Consider the following 27263-nt stretch of genomic DNA (forward strand, 5'->3'; position numbering starts at 1 on the left):
TTTGCTTGGTGTTCCGAGAACAATATCTTATTGCAAGAAAGCATAGATAATATAATAGTTTTGTTGTAAGGGCAAATACTACAAAAAGATTACAGCTATTCACAATTTGCACACTGTAGATCTACAACACCATTTTTGTGCTATATAAGATACCAATTTATACAGAAGCATGTCTGTCCAACATCTGTGTGATGGTTGTTTACAATCAAACATTACATACTGCATTTTCTTAGGACAATAAGGGACTTCATTACATTAAACAATAAAAAGAAATTAGAATTTATTGTCTTAGGCTAATGAAATTCACAACTGTAAATAGACCCTCTTTATAGCCAATCCTCTTATACAATGCCTCGGTTATTACCAAATTTGTCACCCAAAGGAGTTTTTGCAATTACAGTCAAATAACAATTACACCTTATAAGTAACACATAGGGTGGCTCTCTGCTGACTGGTTATAAAGAAGGTTTACTGCGAATGATATACGCTATACAGGACGTGTGATATGACAATAGTTTAAAACCCTGGAAGGTTACAAGACATATCTGCTGCATTTCATATGAGCTCAACAACTGACATTTAGAATGCATGTCATATTTTAATATTTTACACTTTATATGAGATAGGTGCAAAACCACTAGACAATATCTTCTTTGCAGTATTCTGGAATGTATTAAGTTGAAATATACGTATATATACTTTTTATTTCTACAATTATGTGCTTGATATTCTGAGAATGATACTTTATTGCAAGAACATATATGATTGTTATCTTGAGACAGAAACAATGAAATAAACCAACGTTCACGGCTAACATTTTTTTCACTTATTAGATCTACGTTAACATATGTGCTACCTAACATATTACATTGCACAACAGTTTGCTGGAAATGTTCATTGCACAGTTCTGTCACAGCCATTTACAATCCAACAAATATGGGGTTTACCTTAACTTTTGCTCCTAGCTGCCAAACTAGAAATGACATGAAGGGAAATGTGAGACAGCGGTTACTTTTCTCTTCCAATCATCATCACCATAAAAATAATAATAAGAACAAATAATTAAGAAAAGCAAACAAAAAACAAAATCAACAACAAAAGAAAGTATATAAAAATAAAAAAAATTTCTAACAGTGCCATTGAGGCCATCCTATTTTTATTTTGTTCTTTTCTTCTGTTTAAAGAAACCTCGACCGACTGGATCAGTGCTACTGTGGACAAAACAGTAAAATTTGAAGCCTTATTGAGTCTAAGCAAATTGTGCTCTCATATTAATTTTATAGTTTTTGCATTTATATGGGCCATGTAACAACTGAATATACCTATGTAAAAAAGGGATTTAATCAAAATTGTCATAGCCATAAATAACAAATATGTTGGTATTACATATGTAGCACTTGTGAATGTACATTTGAATTTGTGCTGTAATGTTTTTGCCCAGCTGTTAATAAAATATTTTAATAGGCCATTTTGTCCGTGCTTTTCTGACATGTAAATTGTTTTTCGATTTAGGCAGACAAAAATATGGTCCTAAAAAAGTTATATATTTGCTTCAAGGAAAATATTGGCATTCAAATGAAATTTCACTTATGAAGCCATTTAAAGGAATGTTTGAAATGTGCTTCAGCTGCCTGATACTTTAAAAAAACTAAGGAAAAGAGAATGATAGCTCTTAATTATTAGAATGTTATGGGGAATTTTCGGTGGTAAATTGTGTACAAAATACAATATTAATGTGTAAAAAATTAGCTTTAAAATTTAATTGTACTTCTGAAAAGTCAGAAACAACAGTCTTGGGACTCAGCTGTAAGAAATATATCAATAAACTACTACAAATGAGCATCACAAAACCTTAGATCGTCATTCCAAAAGGCAGATTAAAAATGTGTTCAATTTATAAATTCCAAGATATTCAACTCTTATTCAGAAAGCATAAAAACATTTAACAGTCTTTAAATCACCTGGTAACACAAAGCAGACACTTTCTGGTCCCCAAAACAGTATGAAAATACCCTAGTCAATTCCCTTATATTATACTGGTGATGGTCCCCTTTTTTGCCACTGGAGGTAGGTAAATATGATGCAGACATAAATTTGTGGTCATTTCAACCATTTCTTTTAGAGTAGAGCTGGTGGGTTATTATTCAGGTATTACAGTTTAGATGTAAGCTTCTTTGTTTGCCGAGTTACTCTGCGACAACTGCTCTGGCCCATTTTCAGGGTGGAAAATATCATCACTTGGCTGAATCATTACTTGTAAACGCTATTGGGATAAAATTGAGAGAATTAAATTTAATTTTATGAACACTTTAGAGAAAAGTAAAAGAAGGTAATAAATGAAATCATCCTAGCATCCTTGAGTTACATTGATTAAAATCACAGCTCCTATGAGAGCATACATGGCTAAATCCCAATTTTACAAAACCAGGATATGGCAAGGGGATTTGGATTCCCTTTTCCCTAACCACATCTGAGTCCCACACCCTTCAGTCTCCTTATTCCTTTACCTGCAACAGAAGGTAAAGGTTGCGACCATCCCACCCACCAAGCAACCCCCCCCCCCCCCCATGGAATCCAAAATACAACAATCCAAAATGGAGAAAGGATGAGAAAAAAATCCTTTCTAAAGCTTTCTTAACTCCAACACCCACTCAACCTCTTGCCTATTCAATAATGTCCCTTCAGTGTTCCAAACTCTCAAGCTCATGACATCTACCCATTCAATCAGATTCACTATGTACTTCACCCAGTCAAAATACTCTCTTTTATGCCTCCTGGAAACATCTCAGTTGTTACCTATTCTAAAATCATTTCCACTATGCCTGGATTTAGCTCAGCCACTTTTATCTGCCCTCAATCTAAATACTTATTAGTCACCCATATTCAAAGGCATTTGTCTGGTTAATATTAGAGTTAACCAGATAAATTGTTGTTTTAAACCACAGAGATGTAGCCAAGTAACTCCCAGAGTTACTGGGGCAAATTGTTTCAATACCAGTCTCTGTATTTTGTTACTTCTGCTCTGCTTGAACTTAATAAAATATTTATGGTTCTATGGTCATTACAATGTTATCATTAAACATTTTGGTTGACAAACAGTTAGGCCCTGATATGCAATGCCATTTAACTAGGCAAAAGAGGCTTTGTCATGGATTCAGGGAATGTGAGCCATTGGACTGCAACAGGAGCTGCGGCAGACAAGTCCTGCTTTGTTCCTGGATTCTGCTACAACTAAGCCCTACTCCATTCCTGGATCCTGCTCTAGTCAAGCCCTGCTCCATTCCTGGTTCCTGTTCCAGCCAAGCCTGTTTCATTCCTGTTTCTTTCTCAAGCCAATCCCTGCTTCATTCCTGGCTCCTGATCCAGCCAAACCCTGCTCTGTTCCTGGTTTCTGCTCCAGCCAAGTCCTGCTTTCAAGGTCCTGAGTTCCAGCCTAGCCTGGGTGTTTCGCCTGCTACAAACCATACTCCAACAGCATCCCAGGGGTTCACTTCTTCTTGAATCTGTGACAGATTGCAAAGGCCATGAGCTTGCCAGAATCACCCTTGCAGAGGCTTCAACAATCAACTGATGCTGTCCAAAGTCTGACTTTGCGCATGGACCTGTTACAACAATTTCTGGGGCCATTCCAGGCTCAGGCGGATCACCTGGACCACCACCTGAAATCAGCAGCACCCCAAGCTCTGATTCCTTCAAGGTCAGACACAATACTGGCAATAACCCCTGTAACTTCAGGCATTCGTATCATGGCACCACCGAGGTATCACTGCAATCCCAAAGAGTGTAGAGGATTTATCAACCAGTGCCAAATCATTTTTGAGCTTCAAGCCAGAGATTTTCCTTCTGACAGAGCCCGGGTGGTCTATATTATTTCCTTGTTGTCTGTCCAAGCCTTAGCATGGGTGTCTTCTCTCTGGGAATGGGATGACCCAGTGCTTAATGACCTCCACAGTTTTTTGGGACACTTCAAGAGGGTCTTCGAAGAATCAGGGAAAGTTACACCAGCCACTTCTGAGCTTCTTAGATTAAAACAGGGGACACGGTTCCGCACCTTGGCTTCTGAATTGACTTGGAATAATGAGAGCTTTGTCGCAGCCTTCTGGCAGGGGTTGGCACCCTAAATCAAGAATGAACTGGCTGGGCAAGACCTCTCAACCCAATTATATGACCTTATTGGTCTCTGCAATATGATAAATATTTAATTTCAGGAGCAAGCCCAAGAACAGCGCTCCTCAGAAAAGACAACCATAAAAGCACCAAGTTATCTGTACCGTCCACATGCGCCTAGTCAGGGGGAGGCTTCTACTCTCGGTCCTATGGAACCCATGCAGGTGGATCACGCTCCTTTCTCAGTACAAGAAAAACTGAGGCATTTGACCTTAATCTGTTTTTGTATTGTTGTGAAAATGGACACTATCCAGCTCATTTTCGAAAGGAGAAGGGCGCTCATCTCCCGAGGGCGGCCAAATTGGTATAATCGAAAGCTGATTTTGGCCGCTTTCAACTGCACTCTGTCGTGGAGACGAACAAAGTTCACGGGGGCGTGTCGGCACAGTAGTGAAGGCGGGACGGGGCGGGCATGGAAGTGGTTAAAAGATGGCCGGCTTCAGGCCATAATGGAAAAAAGAAGGGCGGCCATAGTGAGAATTTAGGCCATTTTTGGACCCTTTCTTTTTAGGTCTAAGTCCCAAAAAAGTGCCCGAACAGCACAGATGACCACCGGAGGGAATCAGGGATGACCTCCCCTGACTCCCCCAGTGGTCACTAACCCCCTCCCACCAAAAAAAAAAAAAACTTTAAAAACTTTTTTTTGCCACCCTTTAAGCCAGCCTCAAATGTCATACCCAGCTCCCTGTCAGCAGTATGCAGGTCCCTGGAGCAGTTTTTAGTGGATGCAGTGGACTTCAGGCAGGCGGACCCAGGTCCATGCACCCCCCCTACCTGTTACACTTGTGGTGGTAAATGGGAGCCCTCCAACCCCCTCCCCAAAACACACTGTACCCACATCTAGGTGCCCCCCTTCACCCATAAGGGCTATGGTAATGGTGTAGAGTTGTGGGGAGTGGGTTTTGGGGGGATTTGGGGGACTCAGCACCCAAGGTAAGGGAGCTATGCACCTGGGAGGTATTTTAATGTTTTTTTTTTAATTTTTAAAAGTGCCCCCTAGGGTGCCCGGTTGGTGTCCCGGCATGTGAGGGGGACCAGTGCACTACGAATCCTGATTCCTCCCACGACCAAATGCCTTAGAGTTGTTCGTTTTTGAGATGGCCGGCTTCAGTTTCCATTATCGCTGAAAACCGATGCCGACCATCTCAAACCCAGCCATCTCTGACATTTGGCCGGGCCCAACCGTATTATCGAAACAAAAGATGGCCACCCATTTTTTTCGATAATACGGTTGGCTCCGCCCCTTCTCCGGAATGTCCTTGGAGATGGCCGCCCTTAGAGATGGCCGGCCTCGTTCGATTATGCCCCTCCACGTGTTCAAATGCCCAAATAAGACTGGACCCTTGAACCAAGCTCTGGCTGTGGGCACTGCACTGGGCATATCCCTGGGCCCTCTTCACACTCAATTCCTAATTCCAGCAGTGCTTGATTTAGATCAGGGAGAGGAGTGTACTGAGGTTTTCCTGGATTCCAGGGCAGGCAGAAACTTCGTAGATGAAGTCCCAGTCTGGCAGTTTAACATCCCTAAGCAAGAGTTACCCAAGACCATTCCAGTCTCTTCAGTCTATGGTCATGTTCAAGGACACCTAAGAACCCGAATGGTCCCAGTGCACCTGTGTATCAGTGATCACAAGGAGGGAGGTCCAGCCAGAGTAAGACCTCTTCTCTTATTGCATCCAAGATTCAGACTCTGTCCAGTAGTTCTCCTCAAGCTCCAATGCCTTGTACCATGCCTGAAGAATTGGACCCTAGATATGGGATTCAGGACATCTCTGTTGCCAGGGGAGCCTATGTCTACAGACTGTGGTATTAACCCAGCTCTGTTCTCAAGCTCCAATCCTGTTTACAAGATCCAGTCCTGTCTTCAAGTTCCAGACTCGCTCTCAACTTCCAGTCCTGCAGTCCATGTTCATGCTCCAAAGCTCATCAGTAGATTCCACCAAAGATACCCCTAGAAGCCCAGACCTCCCGTGGGGTCCACAGGAGCCTTGAGGGGGAGATACTGTCAAGGCAGTGGCCATGCCCCGGTTTCCAGACTCACCTCTTCCTCTGGTGGTCAGGTTCTGTGGCTTCTCCAGACTGCCTTTTCCTTGTTTCTCATGCCATATTCCAGAGCTCATTCTAGCCATGCTCTGATGTTCCAGCTTCCAAGCCTCACTCCCAAGTCATCCAAGACCCACTATGATATCCCAGTATCCAATCCTCAATCTGGTGTTTCAGTGTGCTTCAAGCCTCATTTCTGAGGGCATGACATCATTAGTGAAGGCGCTCATAAGGAACAATAGGACATTCAAACTTTGCCTTTGCAGATCGGTGGGGAAATACACATACATGCCCAGTTATAGGATAGCGCCTAAGTGTATCCACATGCAACTGCAAAGGGGGAGTTCCCATAGGAGGGACACGTGGGGGTCAGTGGTGTTCCAGAAAATTACACGCAGTATTATGGAGTACCGTAGATGCATGTCCAACTTGCACTCCAGGACTTACACCTGGTTTCAGTTGGTGTAAGTCCTTGTGCCCAATATTGGGCCCAAAATTCAGTGACTAATGGAATTCTATAAAGAGGACTCATCCCGGAGCACCCTTTATAGAATAGCGATGGGTGCTGATTTTTTCAGTGCCTATCAGGCTTATTTTTGAAAGAGAAGGGCGCCCATCTTTCAACACAAATTGCAAGATGGGCGTCCTTCTCCCAGGGTCGCCCAAATCGGCATAATCGAAAGCTAATTTTGGGTGTCCTCAAATGCTTTCTGTCGCGGGGATGACCAAAGTTCACGGGGGCTTGTCGGAAGCATAGAGATGGCGGGACTGGGGCGTGCTTAACACATGGGTGTCCTCGGCCGATAATGGAAAAAAGAAGGGTGTCCCTGATGAGCGCTTGGCAGACTTTACTTGGACCATTTTTTCTTGTGACCAAGCCTCAAAAAGATGCCCGAACTGACCTGATGACCCACGGAGGGAATCGGGGATGACCTCCCCTTATTCCCCCAGTGGTCACTAACCCCCTCCCACCCTAAAAAAAACCTTTAAAAATATTTTTTGCCAGCCTCTATGCCAGCCTCAAATGTCATAACCACCTCCCTGACAGCAGTATGCAGGTCCCTGGAGCAGTTTTACTGGGTGCTGTGCACTTCAGGCAGGCAGACCCAGGCCCACCCCCCCTACCTGTTACACTTGCAGTGGTAAATGGGAGCCCTTCAAAACCCACCAGAAACCCACTGTGGATGTAGGTGCCTTCCTTCACCCCTTAGGGCTATGGTAGTGTTGAACAGTTGTGGGTAGTGGGTTTTGGGGGGGGGGGGTTGGGGATCAGCACCCAAGGTAAGGGAGCTATGCACCTGGAAGCAATTTCTGAAGTCCACTGCAGTGCCCCCTAGGGTGCCCGGTTGGTATCCTGGCAAGTCAGGGGGACCAGTGCACTACGAATGCTGGCTCCTCCCATGACCAAATGAGTTGGATTTGGTCATTTTTGAGATGGGCGTCCTCGGTTTCCATTATCGCCGAAAACAGGGGACGACCATCTCTAAGGTCGACCATCTCTAAGGGCGACCTAAATGTTGAGATTTTGGCGTCCTCGACCATATTATTGAAACGAAAGATGGCCGCCCATCTTGTTTCGATAATACGGGTTTCCCCGCCCCTTCGCTGGACGTCCTGCGAGGACATCCTCAGGAAAACTTGGGCGCCCCGTTCGATTCTGCTCCTCTATGTGCACATGCAGGTTATAGAATAACAACAGTTACAAGAATAACTAATTTGTTAAATTATGTGCTAATTGGCATTAACAACCAATAATTAGCACTAGTTGGCACTAATTTGCAGTAATGTGTGTAACTGCCATTAGTCAGCATTGTATAAACTTAGCATATAAAATCTCTAGCATATAACTGTAAAGGGGGCACGCATGTGGGAAGGTATAGGAGGACACATAAACAAAAAGGAGAAGACAACCAACCCTACAGAAGTCAACCAGAATAAACCACCAAAAGTATGGTAATGCAATGGGCCTTCAAAATAAAGTCTCAAAATAAGGAATCTACAAAGGGTAATCTTTATTGAACATCAGGTCAGACAAGGACTCAACATGGATCCATGTTTCGACATGGAGCACCTGCTTCAGGAGTCATATGAACTGCTTTCAGTTGTAAGGAAACAACTAAGAGGCAGATGCAGCAACCAAACGTAAAAAAATCTAAATCGTTAAAGTCCCTAACGATTTTTAAAAACGAAGAATGCACCAAAAAAAAAAGTCACACATGCTCAGATCGGTATTCAAACGTACAATGTATCAAAGAATCACAATACACATCGGTAATCGGCCCCTAAATCATGCGCAGAGCAGCCAAGCGTTTTGCTGGCTGCTCTGCGCATGCTGCAAATGTAAAAACAACAACAAAAAAAAAGCCACAACACATACACGTGGCTACCCGGTCAGCAAAATCCAAAAACAAAGGATCGGGAGGGGGCAAGGGCGCTCATCAGGAGCGTCCTGTATGGACGGCCTTGCCCCCCCCCCCTGAAAAAGCAAAATGCTAGCTGCCCCGGTCCCCCTCCCTTCCTGTTCCTGTGTTCTGCAGAGCTAACTCCGCCTCCCGTCATTCTTTCGCCCCGTGCCCCGCCCCCGCTGCCCCCCCTGAGGTCGACTACGCCGCTCCCCCCCTCCACCGAGACCCCCCTCCCTATTAACGACCCGAGCAGCGCCTCTCACCTCTTTCAGAAGCGCTGCACGGGCAGGAAGATCTATTGTGTTGGTTGTAGAGTCTCCATGACGTCTCTTCTTCCCTGGCCCAGGCCCCGCCTCCTTCTGACGTGGGTTACTTACGTCAGAAGGAGGCGGGGCCTAGGCCAGGGAAGAAGAGACGTCATGGAGACTCTACAACCAACACAATAGATCTTCCTGCCCGTGCAGCGCTTCTGAAAGAGGTGAGAGGCGCTGCTCGGGTCGTTAATAGGGAGGGGGTCTCAGTGGAGGGGGGGAGCGGCGTAGTCGACCTCAGGGGGGGCAGCGGGGGCGGGGCACGGGGCAGAAGAATGACGGGAGGCGGAGTTAGCTCTGTAGAACACAGGAACAGGAAGGGAGGGGGACCGCGGCAGCTAGCATTTTGCTTTTTCGGGGGGGGGGGAGCGGCGGAAAGTGGGGAGCAGCGGGGGGGGGGGCAAGGCCGTCCGTACAGGACGCTCCTGATGAGCGCCCTTGCCCCCTCCCGATCCTTTTTTTATTTTTAATTTTTTATGTGTTTTCTGACGTCCTTTGGACCAATCACAGCGCTTTTAGCTCTGCTAATGCGCTGGGATTGGCTCAAAGTTTGTTTATTTTTTCACTTAATGATTTTTCCTGGCACAAAGCTGTCCTAACGAGACATCGTTAGATTTCCTGCCTTTTTCCTGCGTAAAGGCAATCGGAAAAGGTTAGTGCATGTCGTTTCAATGGGGTTTTCACACTAATTGCTCATCTCCATTCCGTTTTCGTTAGCTGCTGGCTTCCTCGGTAAAAGCCCTTTGATGCATGCAACGGATCAAATTTTCCTCGTTGGAGGGTCATTAAAAGCTCATTTAGCTTTAGTGCATCTGCCTCTAAGAGTGTATACAAGCGGTGATATCCACAAGGCGGATTGCCAAAGGAACACTCAATCTCTCTCTCTCTCTCTCTGCAAAGTGTAGGCGTCAAAGTAAATCAGCACGGGAGGATCGGGGTGTGCCAAACAGTTACATGCTAAGTTTATAAAACATTGTCAGTTAGTCGCGTAACTACCAGCATTTAAGCACAAGCATTTACATTAGTCATTGACATGGCATAGGTGCTAAAGTGCTGACTTATGCTAATATTATATAACCACAATTATGCACATAATTGCCGATATAGAATTCACGCTTAATGTTCAGCATTTTAATGCCTACCTTTAGGTGACATTTATAGCATTACCCCTTAACTGGTTAAGCATGTAGATAAAGTTAGGACAACAAAAAGCCAACTTTATCCTTCAAGCTACGTGAGACCAATCTGAATTAGCTTCCGGGTGGTGACTGTGACTCAGATTTTCAATGCTGGTGCCTGGACATGACTCGGCCTTAAATATCCAGGCTCATTTCAGCCTGTAGTGGTCAGAAGTTAAAAACTGCTGACTGGCACAGGATAAATATTACCCCCCCTGTTTATAAGCTAGTGGTGATTTGAGATCCATATTTTATTTATTTTTATTTAATACATTTGTACCCCACATTTTCCCGCTAGATGCAGGCTCAATGTGGCTTACATGAATCTGTAAAAAGGCTACAGTACAGAAAGTACAATTAAACAGTGTAAAAGTAAGATAGTAAACATCATTTAAACAACAAAGTGTAAAAGATAATGGAGATAATAGATAATTAGTGTCCAAGAATCTTGATTAAACTAGGAGTTAATCTGAATTATGTTGAACCTGAAGAATAAGCCTTCTTGAACAAGATGGACTTCAATAATTTTCTGAAATTTAAGTAGTTCTGGGTAGATTTTACTGACTTGGTTAAAGCATTCCACAGTTGTGTACCTATGAATGTGAAGTTGGAGACATAGGTAGATTTGTACTTAAGGCCACCACAATCTGGGTAATGTAAGTTTAAGTAGGATCTTGATAAACTGGATCTATTTCTGAGTGGCAAGTCAACCAATTCAAGCATATATTCTGGAACTTCCCCTATTGGTTTATGACATTTTGAGATGTGTGCTAAAATTGACTTTTCATGTTTAAGTTTATGTTGTGCCCCGTTTTTCTTGCTTTGGACATATTTTAGGAACATTAAGGTCCACCTGATTTTTCTTTCTGTGGCCATTGCCACATTCACGGGAGTGGAGGGTAATTTGTGCATGTTATAAGGGGCCATGTGTTAAGTGCAAAAACTAGTGCATAGTATGTGCAAAGACTATGTGGTAAATGCAGAGGGTGTGCCCAGCATCTGCCCTGCATTTGTGACACAAGGCAGCCACTTACCATATAAGCACTGAATGTAACCCAGTGTGGGTCCATTCAAAAAAAAAAAAAAAAAAATAGAACTGCTGCATCTTCAAAATCCCTCCCTACCAATCAGTCCTCCAACCAAGTCAGAATCTCTGACATCCTTCTGATCAGTTCTCCCCCCCTCCTAATTGTGACCTCTCAAGATTGCCCCTGAACCCATACCTCCTGCAAGATCACCCCTGATTTGATCCTTCTACAAGACTGTCCCCATCCGATCTCCCCACAAGATTGTCCCCTAAAAGAATCCTCCAACCCGATTCATTCCCTAAGGTTTCTTGACCCCCACAACTCCACATCTACATGTAGCCCTGCCTCCTTCTCAAAGCCCCTTCCTTAACCTCAAGGTGATCTTCCCCCCCCCCCCCCCAACCCAAGAATCCTTGGGACTTACCCATGGATTCATCCTTTGTCCACTAATGGGGTGGGAGAACAAAATGGTGCTTGCTGACCTCTAATGGTGGACACATAGTAGTACAGCTAGGGGTCAACCTTCCACATAAGGGCAAATTGAGCTGGTATAAATGAACACATACATAATACTTTGCAATGGCATGTACACTATAGAGAACTCATGTATTTTGTTACTCCACCCATATTCTGCACAAACTCTGCCCTAGAACACGCCTTCTTGTGTTGCATAAATGTGTATGGTTGTCATCATGTGTATTTTTATATGTTTAACCCCTGAGATAATTATATGAAAGCTCTTTTATGCATATAAATGGAGTTTTGTGATTGCAAACATTTACAATATTACCTCCAGAGTTTATATTAGGCAGGACAAACCCCAATACACATATCATGCAGAATCACACTTTAATTGCCTACCTGTTTTAAAGATCCTTTTAAGGTGAGAAACATATATGCCATATAGCCAGGAATCAGCACCATGGAGGACAGAGCCATGAACCAGCCAACACCTTGGCCCCACTTGGGGAAAGTGTAAGAACCCATCTTAAGAGGAGTCATTTGAACAGCACTGAAAATGAACACTCCCTAAAGGAAAAGAAAATGAAACCAAATGTTAGTTCAGCATGGCATGGACCTTGTGTCCATGCTAATCTAGACTGGCACCTACTGGTGGTGTGTACAGCATCTTCCTTTGCAAGTCTTGTGTTAATTTCCAGCACTCAGGTTGCAGTTAGTGCAAAAGCATTTAGCATCTCCTATTTGGATGCTCTAAGTGGGCCCACCCTAACTACAGAAGTGACAGCGTACGGCATGTGCCATACACTATCTGCAAAATGCCTCCAATGCTCATTCCCTGCCCATGCCATAGCTAGTTACTGTCCCCAATATCAAATACCCTTAACGCGCAATTTACAATGCAGTAAATGCCAAAATAGTGCAAAGTCCATTACTGCACTTCTGGATAGAGGTTACCCCGAATTCTATAAAAGTTGCTAAAAATTAAACAATGCAAATTTGGGCATGCAGCCAATTTGTGTGTGCAATTTAATCGAATAACGAGTGAATTAGCGCCAATAATTGGCTTGTTAACAAGCAATTATTGGCACTAATTAGATTTAATTGAAATATATGCAGTAAATTTAGGTGTGGGAACCGCACCTAAATTTTACATGCAAGTTCAAAAAGGGGGCATTGAAATGGGAGGGTCAAGGGTGGAACGGGGGCATTCCTAGCATTTACACGCACAAGTATAGAATAAAGGGGATACATGCTTAATATGTGTGTACATTTGCACCATGTTTCAGTTAGTGCAAATGGCCACACTTAAAGTTAGCTGCAATTCCTAAGTGTAAGTGCTATTCTATAAACTGCACCTAACTTTAAGTGTGGTTTATGGAATAGCACTTTTTTCAATGTGATTTTTTTGGCGCCTGATAAGGAATTCACCCAATGCCTAATTCATTTTAGTAAGAAGCAGGGGCGTAGCCAGACTTCGGAGGGAAGGGGTCCAGAGCCCGAGGTGAGGGGGCACATTTCAGCCCCCCCCCCCGGCGCCGCCGACCGCCCCCCACCATTGCCGAACCCCCCGCCACCAACTTTGACCCTCCCGCCATTGACAACCCCCCCTGCCACCAACTTTGACCCCCCCACACCATTGCCGAACCCCCCTGCCACCAATGACCCTCTCAACCCCCCCTCCCGCCGCCAGAAACCCGCCGTCACCAACCCGCCATCGCCTACCTTTGCTGCACACGTCAGACTAGAACGAAGCCTTGCGCGGGATTGGGAAGAAGAGGACCTCGATTGGCGGAGGTTGGGGTCCCCTGCCAGCAAAGGTAGGCAACGGCAGGTTTTTGGCGGTGGGAGGGGGGTCGAGAGGGTCGTCGGCAGGGGGGTCCAGGGGCAAATCTACGGGGCCCAGGCCCCCGTGGCCCCAAGTAGCTATGCCCCTGGTAAGAAGACCTCTAAGGAGGTTTACAGCTTTGAAATTTCAACCAAAACATTTGTAATTTTTTGTTTTGCTTCTTAAATTTTTCTGTCATTGACATTCTACCAGCCAGTTGCTATATTTTACAAATGTATATACTATTTATTGATGCTGATGTTCTAACCCGAAAGGTTTCACTCAGATTGGCTTTGCATGATCTAACATTATAACACCTCACTGATTTTGAATTTAAGCAAAATCTTGCGTATAAACTATGTGGGACTTTTACTCAACTGAGTTAGACAGTTAGCAGGGCATTCTATATATGGTACCAAAAAATTGGTGCCCTCCAAAAATTGTGTTTCCTGCTATTCTATAATCTCCACCTAATGTTAATGTTAGGCGTGGTTTATAGAATACATGTAGCGGCTGTTCCTATGAGTAAAATTTCGGTGCAACCAGTTACACCAACTAAAACCTTTTGCAAATGCCCAAGTTTTATTTAGTTGCAGATCAGGCATATTCTGTAACAGTGTGCATTATTTTCAGGAATGCCTATGACCCACCCATGCCCCTCCCACAGCCACACCCCTTTTGTGATCCATGTGTTAGAATTTATATGCACCACTTTATAGAATACACTTAGAAAGTTGTAAATTCTAATTAGTGTCAATAGTTGCTTGTTAGCGGCCAATCAAGGGTGCTGATTAGCTTGGAAACAGGATACTGGGCTAGATGGACCATTAGTTTGACTCAGTATGGCTAGTCTTATGTTCTTTGTTCTTATGTTTAGTAAACATGCCCCCCCCCCCCCCCCCCCAGCTGCATAGGAACTTAGGGAGAGCCTTGTTTAAATCTATACCTGGAAACCTTACAGAATGAAAACTTCAGATGAGGAAAGTGATCTCACAAGCTGACAGAGATGCTTTTCTGACATATCAGGGCCAGTCATTTATGTGTGGGATCTCAGCTAGAGACCACAACAATGGGGAGGGGGGGCATTTCCAAAAGCAGTGGTTCCCAAAACTAGTCCTGGAGGCACCCTAGTCAGTCAGGTTTTCAGGATATCCACAATGAATAATCATGAGAGAGATTTGCATGCAGTGGAGGCAGTGCATGCAAACCTGTCTCATGAATATTTATTGTGGATATCCTGAAAACCAGACTGGCCTGGGTGCCTCCAGGACCAGGTTTGGGAAGCACTGTTCTAAAGCACAAAGGTTACCTGTGCCATTTTTGAGAAAGCAATAATTTGTACATAGATTTTAAAAAGTATTTGCATATCTGTTTCAATAACAGGCAGCATAATCTAGCTGTCAACATAATTGCTGCATGATTTATGTTTAAATCAAGGACTTGTTAACAATGCCGGAGGATGAAATTCAAGGGTATGTGTTCAAGCTGAATTTCCAGTGAAAGACACTGACATTTTTTTTTATACAACCTCATGAGCAATAACAACCCATTTAATAATTCAGGTGAGTTTCTGATTTAAATACGATAGATATCAATCCTACATAGCCACGTCAATGCATCAAATATGATAGTTCATTGTTTAGTGCCAATAACGTTTTCCCTACTTACTGCTACAATGATAGGAGTAAAGAAAGACCAGCAGAGTTTCCACCAGATGAAGGGTCTATAGCCAACCATCTCCTGGATATTGTCATAAAATCTGTTAACTCCTAAAATTATAACAAAAAAATGGGATGATCAGAGGAATGAAGTGAAAATGCTCTGTCAGCAGTAAACATTTCTATAGCGGTACTAGACATATGCAGTGCTGTCCACATTACGAGGTCCTTTTACTAAGCCATTGTAAAAAGTGGCCTGCGGTAGTGTGAGCGCGTCTTTTGGGCATGCATTGGGTCATTTTATACCGCACCTAGGAAAAAGGGCCTTTTTTAAGGGGAAGAAAAATGGATGTGTGCTAAAATTGAAACCAGCACATGTCCATTTTCAGCCTGAGACTTTACCGCCACCCACTGACCTGGCGGCAAGGTCTTAGGTGCTACCTGTGCGGTAAGCATGCAGCACATGCCAACTGCTGTTTACCACCGGGTAAGCAGCCTGCAATAGAAAATAGAAAATTATCTTCTACTGTAGGATTTGGTGCGCACCAAATTTGGAATTACCACCCGGCTCACGTGCTAGCCAGGCGGTAGTGCAATTTGGCACATGCTGTACACCTGTAGCCCTTATGCAGCTTAGTAAAAGGGCCCCTATGCAGGTACTTTCTCTGTCCCTAGTGGGCTCACAATCTAAGGTGGTTGGTACCTGGGGCAATGGAGGGTTAAGTGACTTGCCCAGGGTCACAAAGCAGCTGCAATGGGAAATGAACCCAATTTCCTAGGATCTTAGTCCACTGCACTAACCATTAAGCTCCTCCTCCTCCTCCTCTATTGCTTTGAGAATTGTCTACAGAAGAAATTACTACTACTACTACTACTACTATTTAGCATTTCTATAGTGCTACAAGGCGTACGCAGCGCTGCACAAACATAGAAGAAAGACAGTCCCTTCTCAAAGAGCATACAATCTAATAGACAAGAAATAAAGTAAGCAGAAGAAATACTATCAGTTCTGTGCTTGTTTATGTTTATTCCAGTACTTTATATATCACAATTCAAATAATTGTCATAGTGGTTTACAATCACGTAAATCTACAACAGACAGAAAAGACGAGGAAGAGAAGGAACCTAGGGGCCCTTTTACTAAGCCGCATAGGCGCCTATGCGCACCCAACACGTGCCAAATTGGAGTTACCACCCAGTTACCGCATGGCCCTTGTGGTAATTTCAATTTTGACGCGCGTCTGCTACGCACGTCGGAAAAATATTTGTTATTTTCTGACACAAGGCACCTACGTGTGTCAAGTGGCACTTGATGTGCATAGACCATTACCGTCCAGTTACCGCATGAGACCTTACTGCTAGGTCAATGGCTTGTGGTAAGGTCTCAGACCCAAAATGGACGCGTGGCAATTTTCATTTTGCCGCACGTCCATTTTCGGCAAAAAAAGGCATTTTTTGTAGGTGCGCTAAAAAATAATTCTATGCGTGCCCAAAACACACGTCTAAACTACCGCAGATCATTTTTCAGAGCCCCTTAGTAAAAGAACCCCATAGTTTGCTGTTTCCCTATACCCAACCACTATGGTTCCTAATTAACCCCAAATTCTTGCTCAAAAAAGAACTTTTAAGTGGTATGACTTCCATCTAATATAGGAGCCCTTTTACAATCTGTGTTAGACTCTAACATGCACCTAACACAGCAAAGACAGCCTAAAGTAGGATGCGCTGAAGCGTCCTGTGTTAGTTTTTGCACGTGCATGCAATTTTTTTTAGAGGGCACATCACTGGTGGATAGTAGGCATTCCTGTGCACCTACATTACCACACTAAGGGGGGAATTCTATATATGGTGCCTAGAAAATCTGCACGGAAAACATTTCCACCTAAGCATATTCTTTCTAGACGCGGCGCCTAGATTTAGGCGTGATATATAGAATACGCTTACTTGATATCACAATGCCTAAAACTATGCAACCTCCATTGACACCAATGAAAATGTGGCATAAATTCCAGCACGCAGATTTAGGCGCAGAGGGTCATATTCTGTAACAATGCATATAAATTTTGAAACACCCATTTCCCCACCTATAGCCCTGCTCCATTTTGCCAGCGTGCTTTAAAATGTAGGCGCAGTGCATTAAAGAATTTGGTTACGGTGTTATGCGTGTAAATTCTAATTATTGTCAATTAGTGCTCATTATTGCTTGTTAAGTGCTGTTAACAACACTGTTTGGCTTGATAAGCCAATTAACTTACGAGCTTTAAATATGCTTGGATTTGGGTGCAGATCTCTAGGCGCACTATATAGAATCCAGGGGGTAACTGGTTAGCGCACAGATAACGCAGGAGCCCTTACCACTTCCAAAATAGGTGGCAGTTAATGCTCCCACAGAAAATTTTAAAAATGGCCACACACTAATGGAACATTAGTGCATGATCATTAATGAAATGTTAAAAATGGCCTTAGTGAGCAGGAATGAGCTGTGCAAAGGCGTGCTAAGGCCAATTATTACTGCAGCTTTGTGAAAGGATAAACCGATCAGAAATTCCATAACACTGGGACAATGAAGAAGAATGCAGTCACAGGTCAATTCTGAATGAGCACAAGAAGGCGGAGGAACCACAAGAGGTCTAATAGTATTTGAAAAACAGCATGATTAAGAGGGCTTAATACATCAAAAAGAGAAGCTGGAAGCGCAATTTGTAAATCCTTGAAGGCCAGCAATACGACTTTCAACATTATCTGATAACCAATCAGTAACCAACGGCTCTGCCAGAAAAAAGAGGTATAACAAGATGCACTCCACTGTGTGATGAATTACAATAGTCTGAGGGGCCGATGCACAAAAGTCCCCGGAAACAACTGCTCACTATTTCCACCTTGGTAAGGATTACTGAGGTGGAAAAAGCGAGTGATTCTCAAATGAAACTCGCATGCAAATGAGCTGCACTGACTTTTTGCGTGCAGCTCAAGCCAGCACATGCATAGGGCAGCCAATCGCTAAGTGTGGCTGATATGTGCATGCCCAGAACAGCCCTCCACAGTGCTTCACAGCTTTCATACATGCATATAAACTGAGTGTATAGAAGTCATATGTAGCTTTTTTATTTTTTCCCCAAAACATTCCTTGGTCATAAAAGTGCTGGCTGGTGGCTGACCCTTGAGTTTGTGTTCCTTTTCCCTTGCAGTGTGAGTAGTGCCTGGGGCTAGGTGCAGGTGCTGTGAGCCTGCCCAGGACAAGTATGTGGCCAGAGGATGTCTGGGTTGGCTGCACGGGATACAAGGACTTGTGCTGGTCCAGGGAGTTCCAGATGTAGCCCCACTGGCAGAACCAGTTCCTGCTCTGGCCAAACACCACATCCAAAGGAAGCTTGCCCCAGCCACAGATTCCCTGGTGCTCGGATCCTGGGTGCATTTTTTCTCTGTGGGACCGCTCCAACATGGAACAAAGCCAAAAGACAGCAGTGTGACAGCGTCCATGGGCACCTTTCTCCACTTTTCTCCAACTGTTGACAGCTCCTGACCTCCTGTTACAATTCCCTCGTTCAAGGTAGGCATTCCTTTCTGCGCATCGCTCCGGAACAGCTGTGCATCACTCAGAATGCACATTTACAAACTAATCAGCTCGTTATAATAGTTTAGCATATGATTCTCATTGGCTGCTACTGCAAACAGAAAAAAAAACGCACAGATCCCCTTTGTGCATTCAACGCTGAATACTGTGCTCACTAAACCAGCTTGAACCAGTCAGAATCACACATTGCTGCCACAGTAAGTTTTGTGTATCGGGTCCTAAATGACTTAAGATGAGTGTGTGAAGAAGTTAATGAAAAGCATCCTGTATTAGAAAAGCATAGTGTGAATGAATTTGTTGAAGAGCAAGAAAGTAGGATCTAACAGCAGAGATAATCTTATTTTTGAAGGACATTTCAGAATCAATTGTAAAACCTAGTACACAAAGACAAGTAGTTAATTTGACATGCTGATGAATGAAAACCAGAGAGGTAGGAGGAAACAAAGCCTTTCCAGGAATCCACATGTCTTTACTTTTCTTGGGACCAAGAACCTGCTGATTGTATGAAAGCCAGTCCACCACTCAAGAGAGACAATTATTCACTGGAAAAAGTTCAATGGACTAAGGTTCAACATAGTACAACACAGGGATGTAGCCAGACCTCGATGGGGAGGGGGGCCAGAGCTCACAGTGTGGGGGGGGGGGTATATTTTGGCCCCCGCCTCCCTGCCGCTGCCCCCCTGCCCCGCTGCCGCATGATGGTACCTTGGCTGGCGGGGGTCCCCAACCTCTGCCAGCTGAAGTGTTTGTCCCACGCTGGTCTTGCATTGCCTGCCCTGCTCTGTTCTCAGTCATGCCACGCACGCTCTTTTTAATGAAAGTGAGCATGTGCAAAGTGTCGCACATGCTCATTTTCACTAAAATGAGTGTGCACAGTGTGACTGAGAACAGCAAGGTACGCAAAGTGGTGAGACCAGGGCAGGACAAATGCTTAAGCTGGCGGGCTTTTGAGACCCCTGCCAGCCAAACCATGGGCCCCAGAGCCAATTTGGGGGAGCCCAGGCCCCAATGACCTTCAGTAGCTATGCCACTGGTTCAACAGTTGGATGTCATCCACTAAGAAAGATGGACTACAGCCTAGACACTGGATCAGTGTACAAGTGGGCTAATGAACACAAGAGGCCCATTTGCCACACTGCAGTAAAAAGTGGCCTTAGCACATCCTTATACAGGTCTATCCCATGTGCTAAAGCTATTTTTATCACTGGAGTAAAATGGCCAAATTTTTTATTTTTCAAATTAATGGCCGCACACTATTTTTCCCTTCAGCGTGTGGCCATTAGCACATGAGCCCCTACTGCGGTAGGGATTCACATGCTAAATCTGTGCTAATCAGTTAGTGCACGGCAATGCTCACGTGCTAACTGATTAGTGCAGAGCATGCCCACTGTCCGCCCCCAGACCTGTCCCAGCACTAAAAAATAAATTACCCCATGATGTCTTAGTGTGCCCTGCGATAAACCATATTTTGGTGCAGTAAGCACATGTTAGTGCTTACCACAGCTTAGTAAAAGTGAGGGTCAACAGAAAGTTTCCTTGGCCGTGACACAGTCCACCCAGTATTTAAAACCATTTAACCAGCCAGGAACAGCTCCTGGCCAGTTAAATGACACTTAGGGGTCCTTTTACTAAGATGCACTGAAAAATGGCCTGCGGTAGTGTAGGTGTATGTTTTGGCTGTCTGCAGAATCATTTTTCAGCGTGCCTGTAAAAAAAAAAATGCCTTTTTTTGGCCAAAAATAGACGTGCAGCAAAATGAAAATTGGCGTGCAGCCATTTTAGGTCTGAGACCTTACCTCCAGCCATTGACTTAGCAGTAAGGTCTCACATGTTAACCGGGCAGTAATGGTCAACATGCATTCAAATGCCGATTACTGCCCGCGCGCCAGAAAATAAAAGTATTTTCCGGTGAGCATAGTGGATGCACGTAAAAAATGAATTTACTGCCTGGGCTATGCAGTAGCCAGGCGGTAACTTGGAACTGATGCACATTGGTCGCACAGAGATTCTTACGTGGCTTAGTAAAAGGGCCCCTTAACTGGTTATCTGTCAATATTCAGCGGGATTTTCAGACAACTGATTTATATGGTGAAATAAAAATGTACCCACGTAAATGGCATTTGAAAATGGCCCTCTTTCAGGACAACATTCTAAAGCATTTCCATGTCCATGGGTAAAATACAATACAATACTAGCTCATACTAGCTCATATAAACTGTAGTTATTCAAGCATTTTGGCTCAATGCAGGATATAAGTAAGATAACTAGTGCCATACACTAGGATGTGACAAAAACCCCAAAAGTTCATAATAAAAATTAAAAACTAAACTAAAAAAAAAAAAAACATCCAAAAGAGATAAGTCTTCAACTTCTTTCTAAACTGAAGGTAACTGTTTTCTCATCTTAGTTTCACTGGAAGAACATTCTGGGCCTGATATTCAGCACTATTTAACCAGCTAGGAATAGCATATAACGGAAAAAAAACATAAACATATCTCCTTTAAATCACTACATGCTGCCATATGTATGTAAAAGTAACACCTTTTCTAAAACTACTACTTACATAGGTTTATGCTAAGTTACATGTATAAAACGACTTTTAAAATGTGCACTGTATAAAGATCACATGGGATGAGAAAACAATCCTCCCGAAATTCAGTGCTATTTAACTGGTCAGAAATGGCTGCTGACTGGTTCTCTCCTGCTGAATATGCATGGTTAGCACCTACTGCAAAACGGGCTATATCGTGCGACTTATCTAGTTAGGAGCAGATATTTAGCGACAGACAGGATAAGATTAGCAGTTAAATCAGACCATAGCATAAATAGCAGTCCTGTCTTTAACTGCTATAACTTAACCAGTCAGCCGCTGAATATTGACTTAACTGGGTAAGGGGTCCTTTTACTAAGGTGCGCTGAAAATGGCCTGTAGTAGTTTAGGCGCGTGTTTTGGCTGCGCGCAGAATCATTTTTCAGCGCGCCTGTAAAAAATGCCTTTTTTGGGGGGTAGAAAATGGACGTGTGGCAAAATGAAAATTGGTGCACGTCCATTTTGGGTCTGAGACCTTACTGCCAGCCATTAACTTAGGCGGTAAGGTCTCACACATTAACCCAGCGGTAATGGCCAACCCATGTTCAAATGCCGAATACTGCCTGCGTATCAGAAAATACAAATATTTTCTGACGCTCATAGTGGATGTGCGTAAAAAATGAAATTACCACCTGGGCCACGTGGTAGCCGGGCATTAACTCGAATTGACATGTGTTGGGCATGCGTAGGCATTTACACAGCTTAGTAACAGGAACCCTAAGTGTTTAGTAGCCAAAAAATCCCAGATATTCAATGCCGGTCACTGGAAATGGCTTGGCATTGAATATCTAGGTTTAATGTTGGCGACGAGTGGTCAAAGCGCTGCCCACAGCTGGCTGAATATCAGGCCTAATGTCTATTTAACAACATTATAAGAAATATTTTCTATATTCAAGATTTTCTTGATTTAATGTTATAACATTATAAAAAAAATAAAAGGAATAAATATCTATTTATCAACATGTTAGTTGGCAGAGAATGAGCTTAAGATGAGTAGCATAGTTGAGTTTGGTTTGGACAAGTTTCTGTAGGACAAGTCCATAAGCATTTGTTATCCACATAGACCTGTGACCCAGACTGTCTGCTGTCAGAGAAAGGATCCTGGGTTCAGCGAACTATGGGTTTGTCACAGTATGGTACCTCTTACATACTTAAGCTCTTTGTATCCAAACACTGTAAATCCTTTAAGTTAATGCATAAGAAAGTATATATGCAAATCAATTTTATAAGCATGTTGTAAAATAGCAAAAACAGAGATTTCAGAGTAGTTTAGGGATTACTGCAATATTCAACTTGATTGTGTTCTTGAGTGGGATTTCAAATCTAGGAAGAGCCACAGCATTACTACTTTATACTCTAGATCAGAAAAATAATATATCTCCAGGACCATGATAATTTCTTCTTGCAACTTTGTACTTCTCTCAATCCCCATGGTCTCCTAACAGCTCTGAGTTTCAGAATTTATACAATAACTTCACATGATAATACCTGGATACATATGGTTTAGGAGCCAGCTTGGGTACCTTGAACAACTGATCTTTTTGAGCATCACTAGTACCAGAATCTAGAACCACTGACTTAATTGCTTGCTAACTGTGTGTCATTAATGTTTCATTTCAGGGTGGATGCTCTTCTGTCTGCAGTATGCATGGCGTGATGCAAAGTGATTAAAGAATTGGTGGAGCCTGGTACAGGGGAACTGAAAAAAATCAGTTGAGTATGTTAACAAAGAGGTAGAATGATTTTAACTGGATTCACTGAAGAGATGTATTTCAGTCACTTGCAATAAAATTTTTTTTGAAAAATATAAAACAGTCAATACAAATGAGCACATACCATAACACCAGGATATGGAGATGCACTCGAAGAATACGAGGAACAGGAGAGACATTCCACTGGCAGAATAGTAGTCAAAAAGCTTAAACACATAAATCCCACCCTATAATACATAAAACAATATTTAGTTGTAAGTAAGCAAATGATATCTTATAAATGTATAATAAATAATTCATACTATTTCTAAACAACTGTAGCTGTAACTGTGTAAAATGACTTTAGTCTTAAACACATATGGGTCAATATTGAATCTACGGCAGTCAAAAGTTTTTTGAGCACCATCTCCCACAGGCTTTATATACCCAATGCTGAATCTCCAGGGTCAATATGTCCACCAACACGTATCCTAGTTCTGGCAATACTCAGCCTTTTTGCAGTCTTAGGTTTATTCAGATGGTTACCAGGTTAGCCAACTGAAAATTGCTGCTAACTAGCCAACTTCCAGCTTCTCACAGACTCCACACCAGGCTGTACCAACACTGTTTGGATAGTGCGAAGGTGGTCGGATTGGATTTTCAGCATCGTTCTCCAGATAAGTGCTGCAGAAAATCTGGGTACCACACATTTCCAGGTAGGAGCCATTCCCAAACAGCTAAATTCTGCTGAATACTGACCCCTTAAACCACATGACCTGAGTATGAAAAAGGTGGCCTCCACTGAGTTTGAGAGGTCATATATATTTGTTTTCAGTTTGGCTCTGTTCAACAATTCAAGCTATTATGAAATTTGCAATTAATATTGATAACCAAAATAAGAAAATGTGATAAAAATATGAAAAAATAGATTAATCCATACAAAAGAAATGAACTTTTGGAAGCGTTTGGCCAATGAAACCATTTTTAAGCCTTGATAGTGGCAGCAGTATAGTGAACATTGGGCTACTGAGAACTTTTCCTCCTTTTAAAAGAGTTCATTAGAGATGTAGAGTTATGTGAAGAAATTATCTTGCTTATCAGTGGTGTATGGGCCACCATGTCAGGATGGGCTGCTAAATTCTCAAAGAGAAACTCACTGGAGATTTTCAAAATGGATTTTGTAGGCCCATAGGGAATATGAAATTGACCTCCCCATGTCCATTTCTGGAGGTTATCCCTTTAAAAGGATATATAAAAGGTAGAGACAAACCAGTGAAAAGCTACCAAGAAAGGGCAGGGTTAATTGCAAAGATCCTAGGAGAAGAAACTTAGAAGCCTACACTGTAAGGTTTAACCTCACCCTTGAGGCCATTTTGCATGCAATAAAATTAACATGGAGTACAATAAGGTCTTCACTTGCACATTAACCCCCAAATTCTATGTATGGTACCAAAAATTACATGCCCAAACTTGGACACATGCCCAAGTTGCATGTGCATCTTAATCAAGAAGTTAACTAGCAATAATTTGGCGCTAACAACCAATTATTGCAGTTAATTGGCTCCAATTAGGATTTACACAAGTATCTTATTAAGAGTTATTTTATAAAGATCCACACGCAAATCTTTTAGCACACATCTCAAAAGGGGGCATGGCCATGGGAGGGACAAAGGCGGGTCAGGGGTATTCGCTAAAGATGCAAGCAGAATTATAGAATTTGGGGGATCCGTGTCTAGCTTATGTGCCAGGATTTAAACCTGGTTTCAGCTGGTGTAAATCCTCAGGCCTAAAGCTGAGTGCGGATTCCGACATTACATGCTATTCTATAAAGGGCACCCATCCCAGAGGAGCACCCTTTATAGAATACTGTTCAGTGCCATTTTTTTAGCACTATTTACTGAATCTAGTCCAAAAAGTGTTTCCACAAAAGTTAACGTATTTCCATAAATAAGGAGAGGAGTGTGGTAGCCGTGTTAGTCCACTCTTAAGGTTATCAATAGAAATCAAACAAAATAAAACATGGAAAAGAAAATAAGATGATACCTTTTTTATTGGACATAACTTAATACATTTCTTGATTAGCTTTCGAAGGTTGCCCTTCTTCGTCAGATCGGAAATAAGCAAATGTGCTAGCTGACAGTGTATATAAGTGAAAACATTCAAGCATTACTCTGACAGTCTGACAGGGTGGGAGGATGGGGGTGGGTCGGAGGTATGCATGGGGACATCAAAGCATATCATTGATATTCTAACAGGATGGGTGTGGATAGGTGAGGGGTGGGGTGATCAACAGAGACATACAGCTTTATGGTTTATAATGGGCTAGGAACCCCAGATCCTTGTTAAGTCCTTTCTGTTGGGTGTTAAAATATTCAATCATTCTGACTTCAAAGGTCTTACGTTCTTGTATGGTTTTAAAGTTACCTTTCAGGATTCTCACTGTGAAGTCACTGGTACAGTGTCCTGGTCCTGTAAAATGTTGACCAACAAGTGTGGGAACCCTACTGGCACCAGTATTGTTCATGTGATGTCTATGTAAATTGAATCTTGTCTTAAGCATCTGGCCTGTTTCTCCAATATAGCATCCTTCGTTACATTTTTTACACTGAATGATATATACCACATTGGAAGATGAGCAAGTGAAAGATCCCTTTATGTTGAAATTTTACAGGACCAGTGCAAGGCGATGCCCGATTACTGCTGGGTTACCGCCACGCAAGCCATTTCTGGGGGTTTTCTTTTTCCCCCAGAAATGGCACAAACTTGGGGCGGGGCTACCACTGGGAGCCACATTGGACTGAAGATAGTCCCGGGACAGCAAGTGGTAAACCCGCTTTGAGCTTACCGCTGTTCTGTAAGAGGGCCCCTGAGTGAGGTTGCTAATGGCACCCCTGGCTAACCTAAGGCAATGGAGGGTTAAAGGGAGGGATTCATCAACTGGTATTAGGGCCCTAACGCACATTATTTGGCCTGTAATGCACATTATTTGGCTCTAATGCTGCTTGATTAAAAATGCCATGGTGATATTAAGTCACTGCAGGTTAGTTATTAATGAGATGCAAAATATGCAAATGCATACTATACGAATACACTAACATGACTTGCGGTGATACAAGTCATGTTAGGGCCCAAAAATCATGGGCCACTAGCTGAGGGTCCTTTCAGGCTTCTGCTCCTCCACTCAGGCCCCCCTCCCTCCAAGTTGCTGAATCCCACTGGAAATCAAGTAGTGGTAAAAGAGGAACTTCTACTGCACTTTGATGAATCCCCCACCCCTAAATGGCTTGAACCTAGGCCCTCTGGTTCCCAGCCTGCTGCTACTCCTCTGCCCTCAAAATGTGTATACAGGAGTTTAAAATAATTTAAACTTAACATAGATATAAAAATGTTTAGACTGTTTTTGATGGATTAGCCCATACAAAACAGTCATTATATTAAAAAACTAGTAAAAGAGGCCCGTTTCAGAGCAAATGAAATGGGCGCTAGCAAGGTTTTCGTCGCCAACACCCCCCTCCCTCCCTCCCTGGCCCCTTCGTTGTTCTGCCATTGCTCCGCCCCCAACGTCATGATGTTTGATGCGAGGGCAGGGCCCGGAGCGATTCCCCCCCACCTCCCTGCCTCCCTCCCTGCCAACCCCTTCGTTGTTCTGCCATTGCACCGCCCTTGAGGGCGGGGCCCGGAGCGATTTTGGTGGTTTCACCACCACGAACCTTCGAACCTTTTTGAAGGAAGTCAGGGCTTGGCTTCACTGACGTCAGTGTCCTCAGAACGTTGAGGGTGAGTTTTATTATAGTAGATAAATAAATAATAATGAAAGACAATGAAATGTGAAATCAATGAAATGGAAATGAAATACTGTAGTTGCTACTGAACACTAAGAACAAATGTAACATAATCTGATTTAGGTAAAAAGCAAAAGATAAAAAACAGCATTAGATCAATATAAATCAAAACAGAATACAGCATAATGTAACAAAAAATGACAAATAACAAAAAGAACACAACCTAGGCAATTTAAAATAAAAAAAAAGATAAACCCCCATATCTCAGACAGGGGAACTGAGGAACTGAGTTCGATTCCCACTTCAGGCAGAGGCAGCTCCTTGTGACTCTGGGCAAGTCACTTAACCCTCCATTGCCCAATGTAAGCCACATTGAGCCTGCCATGAGTGGGGAAAGTGTGGGGTACAAATGTAACAAAAATAATAAAAATAATAATAATAAAAAAAATCTCAGACAGCCTGAAAATTCTCAGAGTCATAATCGACCAAACCTCACACTAGAGAGCCAAGTGTAAACTACAACGAAGAAAATGTTCCACTCAATGTGGA

The 27263-nt window shown here is 43.1% G+C and overlaps 1 protein-coding gene across 1 annotated transcript in view; it reads right to left on the reverse strand.

The window, feature by feature from the left end:
• Window positions 1-1167: 1167 nt before the first annotated feature.
• SLC6A1 (solute carrier family 6 member 1) overlaps window positions 1168-27263 on the reverse strand; it is a 154560-nt gene continuing 128464 nt past the window's right edge. The window contains exons 12-15 of the mRNA XM_030205802.1: window positions 23078-23180; window positions 15088-15188; window positions 11994-12161; window positions 1168-2263 (exon numbers count right to left, since the gene is read on the reverse strand). Of these exons, the coding sequence (XP_030061662.1) occupies window positions 2159-2263; window positions 11994-12161; window positions 15088-15188; window positions 23078-23180 (477 nt within the window). The 3' untranslated portion in view covers window positions 1168-2158. The remainder of the gene's footprint in view (window positions 2264-11993; window positions 12162-15087; window positions 15189-23077; window positions 23181-27263) is intronic.

Source organism: Microcaecilia unicolor, chromosome 6, assembly GCF_901765095.1.
Source record: "Microcaecilia unicolor chromosome 6, aMicUni1.1, whole genome shotgun sequence".
NCBI classification, from domain to species: domain Eukaryota; kingdom Metazoa; phylum Chordata; class Amphibia; order Gymnophiona; family Siphonopidae; genus Microcaecilia; species Microcaecilia unicolor.